Source organism: Octopus sinensis, linkage group LG14 (assembly GCF_006345805.1).
Source record: "Octopus sinensis linkage group LG14, ASM634580v1, whole genome shotgun sequence".
In the NCBI taxonomy this organism is placed as follows: Eukaryota; Metazoa; Mollusca; class Cephalopoda; order Octopoda; family Octopodidae; genus Octopus; species Octopus sinensis.
In genome coordinates, this window is record NC_043010.1 from 56,452,731 (window position 1) to 56,458,466 (window position 5,736).

General features: G+C 39.1%; 1 protein-coding gene across 1 annotated transcript in view; it reads left to right on the forward strand.

Annotated features, from left to right (window-relative positions):
* Positions 1 to 427: 427 nt before the first annotated feature.
* The window catches only part of LOC115219248 (fibroblast growth factor receptor-like 1), a 67,040-nt gene continuing 61,731 nt past the window's right edge, over positions 428 to 5,736 (forward strand). The window contains exons 1-3 of the mRNA XM_029789397.2: positions 428 to 431; positions 1,541 to 1,547; positions 1,931 to 2,027. Coding sequence (XP_029645257.1) covers positions 1,949 to 2,027 — 79 coding nt within the window. The 5' untranslated portion in view covers positions 428 to 431; positions 1,541 to 1,547; positions 1,931 to 1,948. The remainder of the gene's footprint in view (positions 432 to 1,540; positions 1,548 to 1,930; positions 2,028 to 5,736) is intronic.

A 5,736-nucleotide genomic window follows, 5' to 3' on the forward strand; every position in this document is an offset into this window, starting at 1 on the left:
TATAAATAAATATGCATGTGTATGCATAGACTTATCTAGCAGTATCTACATACTTGTAGTGTGTGTGTGTGTGTGTGTATAGATGCACCAATAGGTAAATATACTTTCATGTCCAAAAGACCCAAGTAAATATTCAAATATTCATAGAAACACACAGGTGCGTGTATACACACATACAGAGCAACATCTCATGAAAATGAAAAGGAAAAAAACTTTATTAAATTTTTTGCATTGTATTTTATTGGGTGTTACTGTTGTTGTTGTTGTTGTAATGGTGGAAGAAGTTTAATCAAGATCTGATGGTAGTGAGGGTGGCGGGGAAGTTGAAGGTGGAGCAATGTTTGTGTTAGAATAATGAAGATTAGATTTACCAGGCAAATATTGGATCACAGGTTGATGGGGTTGGTTGGGAGGAGGAGGAGGAGATGTTGGTCGTTTGTATGTATGTGTATATTGGTTTATATGTGGGCGTGTGTGTGTGTGTGTGTATATATGTGCATGTACAAAATCTACAAATAAAGGATATATGTGTGTGTATATATATACATGTATGTGTGTATATATATGTTTATATGTGTTCGTGTGTGTGTATATATGTATCTATGTGTGTGTGTATGTATATATATATATATATGCAATGTAGGTGTTTGTACATCAATTTTCCAACAGAACTGGAATAAATATTGTAAAAAAAAAAGAAGAGAACGTTTGCATCCCACACCATGTTACGAAAGGAATGAGAGAAAATAACATAGATTGGGGGTTTGAAAGGAATGTTGGGTGAAGGTGGGGTACTGTGTTAGTGTTAGAACCATGTTTCCATGGCAACACAGGTAGGATGGTTTGCCACAGTTTGGACATTTTCATAATGTTCCAATAATAGTTTGTACAAATGAATGTCTTCCCTGCTGCAGGTATTAAACTGATGTGGTGTTGGGACCTGTCCTTTGTTTTCATGGGAAGAGATTTTCACAATTTCTCAAGCATACCGCATGGAAGTGTTGGTATTCATTTTCATTTGGGAATAGGAATCCTGTTCACTCTCGTGTAACTTCACGTATTCCTGTTCAAAATAGAGATGAGTACCAACACTTCCACATGACATGCTTGAACAATTGTGAAGATATTTTCACATAAAACAATTGGTAGCTTTAGGGTATATATACATATATATGTGTGTGTGTACATCAATAGATAGATAGATGTAATTGAATTTTGACTGTGGAACTCAAAGTAGATAAAGCTATAAATAATAGTACGTAAATGTATATATTGGGTTTCAAAGCCATTGAAGGCTTCCCAAAGGGTTTGTTAATCCAATATTTACATTTACTTTGTTTCTTGCTTTATCTACTTCAAGTTCCATGGTCAAATCTCTCAGTTTCTAAATTCTTATGGCATAAACAATATAAATATATATGTGTGTGTGAGAGAGAGAGAGAAATAACTGATAGTGGCCAATGGCATGTATTTCAATAAAAAAGATAACCAAGGTTATGCAAGAAAGAATGTTGACTATGTCCAGGTCAAGGTTTGAAAGCCTACCTGTTTAAAACCTTATCTGATGATGGTGGATTTTATATCATAATGTAATCTTTTATGACTTCATTAAACAAATAAAATTCTACCAAAACAGCTGTAGCAAAATTTAAACTCTATTTGCATTTACTTTTTATACCTACACTACACTTTGAAACCACCCCTCGGTTGGATCTACAGTTTAAATTGGATCTGGTACTGGCATGTCCCCCGTATTCTACCAACACTTGATGTCTTTCTTCAATGTTGTTTATTTCAAAGTGAGCTCTGTGTTATTGTACCTAGCCATTTCTGGCATCCTACAAGCTAATGTGCCTTGATTCTTACAAATCTTTATCATAAAATCATATATTCGCAGTCGTGATTCAAATGTTTTTTCTTTCTAATTCAGATTACTACATTGACCAGAATGGATCTTCAGAAAAAAATATTCTGGATTCCCTATATACTACAGTGGTGCCATCTATTGGCACTGTGCCTCGCCAAAGGTAAGTCACCTTCCTTCCTCTCTTCCTTTTGTTATTCTACACAATGTGAGCAGGGCATTGCCCGTAGCCATCTAAAAGAAAGTTGACATGAGTGATATTAATGTGTTATATTCTTGGCAATAATATTTGTTAATTCCCCTCAAGTCCCCACTTAACTGCTGTAAAGTGTTTTATCACCAACAACAAATATATTTTTGCTGTTCATAAACCATAAAACAGTGAGCAGAGATCAGAGATGCTCTGATCTCTGTGAAATAACCTGAGGTATTAAAGGATTTAAGGCTTAGATAAGTCACTCCGTTCACTGCCCCCAACACCTACGTATTCTGCAATAATGGGATAAACTGAATAGAAAATGGATTAACACATGACTTTATTATCATTATAATCAGACGTGTGCATATGTGTATGCCAGTGTGTGTGTGTGTCTGCATGTGCATATATATATGCGTATGTATATAAGTGTGTGTGCACTTTGTTATATGGTAGGAGAGAGTTCTAAGATGGTGAAGTGGTAAAATCCAGTGGAAAAATTCCAGAGGTGAAACAGACTGTGAAAGAAGGATTGGGGGAGTTGTATCATAACAGACAGAGAGCAAAGCAAGGAGAGATAATAAATAGGAGAGTGTTTGTGTGTTAGTAAAGGAGATTGTAGAGCAGTGTGGGTGCTTACATTAATATATATATATATATATATATGGATGAACGTGTGTGTATGTATATGTACGAGGGGCGTTCAATAAGTAATGCCCCTGACCCACTTCCCTTAGCAGTAGAGCAACGAAACTTGGCACAGTTATTAGTCTTTTTCTACATAGGAACCACCCAGAGTTACATATTTCTCCCATCGTTTGATGCAGCGCTGGAGATCGTTTTTAAAGAAGACCCCAGCTTGGTCCTCCAACCACGACGTGACTTCAGAAATCAAGGTTGCATCATCTGGGAAACGCTTTCCTTTCAAAAACAACTTCATGGCTGGAAAGAGGTGAAAATCAGAGGGTGCAAGGTCAGGAGAGTAGAGGGGATGGGAGAGAAGTTCATAGCCGCACGCCTGTGCTTCTGATCTGGCGACACACGAGTTGTGGACCGGAGTGTTGTCCTGCAGGAGGAGGATGCCTTTGCTGATCTTGCCCCGCCTCTTGATTTTGATAGCTTCTCTTAATTTCCTCAAAAGTGAAGCATAATAGGCTCCTGTAATTGTGGTACCCTTTGCCAGGAAATCTGTCATCACTACTCCGTCCTGGTTTCAGAAGACTGTGAGCATGACCTTGCCAGCGGAGGGCTGCACCCTTGCCTTCTTTGGAGGAGGTGAGTCACGGTGCTTCCACTGCATTGACTGGGCTTTGGTCTCTGGATCATAGTGATGAACCCAGGTTTCATCCTATGTAATCAGTCTTTTGAAAAATGTTGACTCATCTTCTTGGCACATCTCCAAGTTCATCTTCGAGCACTCGACGCGTTCTTGCTTCTGGAAAGTTGTGAGCAACCTGGGAATCCATCTGGCAGACACCTTTTGCATATGCAAATGGTCATGAATGATAGTTTCCACAGACCCGGTACTAATCTTGACCTCATGGGCTATTTGGCGAATAGTTATGCGTCGATCTTCCAAAATGGTAGCCTGAACTTGACGGACAGATGGCTCATCAATGGCAGAAGGGGCCGACCAGATCTGGGAGCTGTTTCCACAGAGTTCCGACCATGTTTGAATTCACAATGCCAGCGTTTTACAAGGTCATATGATGGGGCATCATCACCATAAGTTACTTTCATTTCATCAAAAGTCTCCCGTGGTGTGCGTCCTTTCAAATACAAAAACCGGATCACTGCTCGACACTCAACAGGTTCCATTTCACACTTGACTCAGTTCAAACACCTGTAAATCAGAAACCACAATTGGCTCAGAGCTGTAATTTGCCACCTACTCTATAGAGATATAAATAATTTCACACGCAAAATTTCAGCTAGATCAAACAACTGCAAGTGGGTCAGGGGCATTACTTTATGAACGTCCCTCATATATATATGCATATGCAAATATATTATATAAATGTGGATGTGGATATGCATATGTATCATATATGTATGGGTGTGTGTATATATATATGTGTGTGTATGTATGTATGTATATATATATATATGCTTATATATCATATATGTATACTTGGAATGAAGGTGTTTCTCATCGCTTTTGTATGCCAAAATCCTTGATCAACACAAGATTACAGTAGAAGCCCCTTGACCCCTGCTGGCATACAATGGAATCAAACCTGGAACCACAGACTTGTTTGTCCAGCCAGCCATTCCTGCAAGGCATTGTTACCATTCTTGAAGAGTTGGCTATAAATCACATGAAACCAATAACAGAGAAATAATATTGGAAAACCTGTGAAAAATGAGAAACTGTCTGCAGTTGCATTGTGGGAAGGCTGGCTGGTCGGAAAGGATCAATTAGTTGTCATTTTAGGAAACAGACGCACTTAACGCTCGTTAACATTTAATGCAACACTTGCAACAACAGTGCACATGGCAACATGACTGTATTGAGTACAGACACACAGACAGGACTGCTCCACCCAGAAACAGCTGAGGGAGGGGTGGAAACTGATCAATAAACCTGGGGGTAACCAACACTGCCTCCACCCACCCAGCCAAGCATCTTCAACAGAACCACACTCTTGTCTGTACTAAAGGTCATCCATTGACCTTTATCACCTCAACACCACCTCCGTCTACACATTTAGCATTTCCTTTTACCCTGCTTGACCTCTCCTTGCTTTAGTGCATTGTGTCTGAGGTGGTGGTGGTGGTGGTAATGGTGGTACTGCTGCTGATAGTGGTACTGATGGTGGCGGCGGCGGCAGCGGTGGTGGTGGTGGTGGTGGTGGTGGTGGTGGTGGTGGGTGAAAAGCCATGATGATGATGATGAGAAGGATGGCAGCAATATTTGTCATTGTGAAAACAGAAGCATCACAGCCACCACCACCACCACCACCATCATCAATTTCATTGTAGTTCTCATTTGTAAATATCTTATTTCTGAACAAGGGTTTCCAAAGCATGTTGAGGCCCTTATTGTATACCCTCACTCTTCTGTCATGAAGATCCCCCAATTAATGTTCCACCCCACCCCCCTCAACCTCCTTACACTCAACAACTGGTTATAAACCATTAACAATTAACATCAATTATAATTAGCTATTAATTTGCTAATTTATTCCACACCTAATTATAGATGATTAGCATCGTTTGTTAAAATTAAAGATATTCAATGAGAAATTATCAACTTTTTGTTATCTCTTCAAAGAATAATTTAGTAAATAACTTAATTATGAAGTTTAATGATTTAAAAGTAAGAAAAGAGATGAGAGAATTGCTCAAGAGCTCAACATCATCTCAGCTGGTTTTGTGTTTTGTTTTCTGTTGCAAATGTAGTTTAAAGGATTCCTGAGAGTGAGTGAGAGAGATAGAGAGAGAGAGGGAGAGAGAGACAAATAGAGAGTATGAGAGAGAGAGAGTGTGTGTGTGTGTGAAAGAGAGAGAGAGAGAGAGAGAGAAGTGTCCACTTGGCAGTTTTTCATCACTTTTACCCTTTTAACACTTTTTCATTTCTTTTACCCTAATATAATGGCAAAAGGTACAGACACACTAATAATATCCCTCTCTTTCTCTCTCCCTCTCTCTCTCTCTCTCTCCCTCTGTATGTATA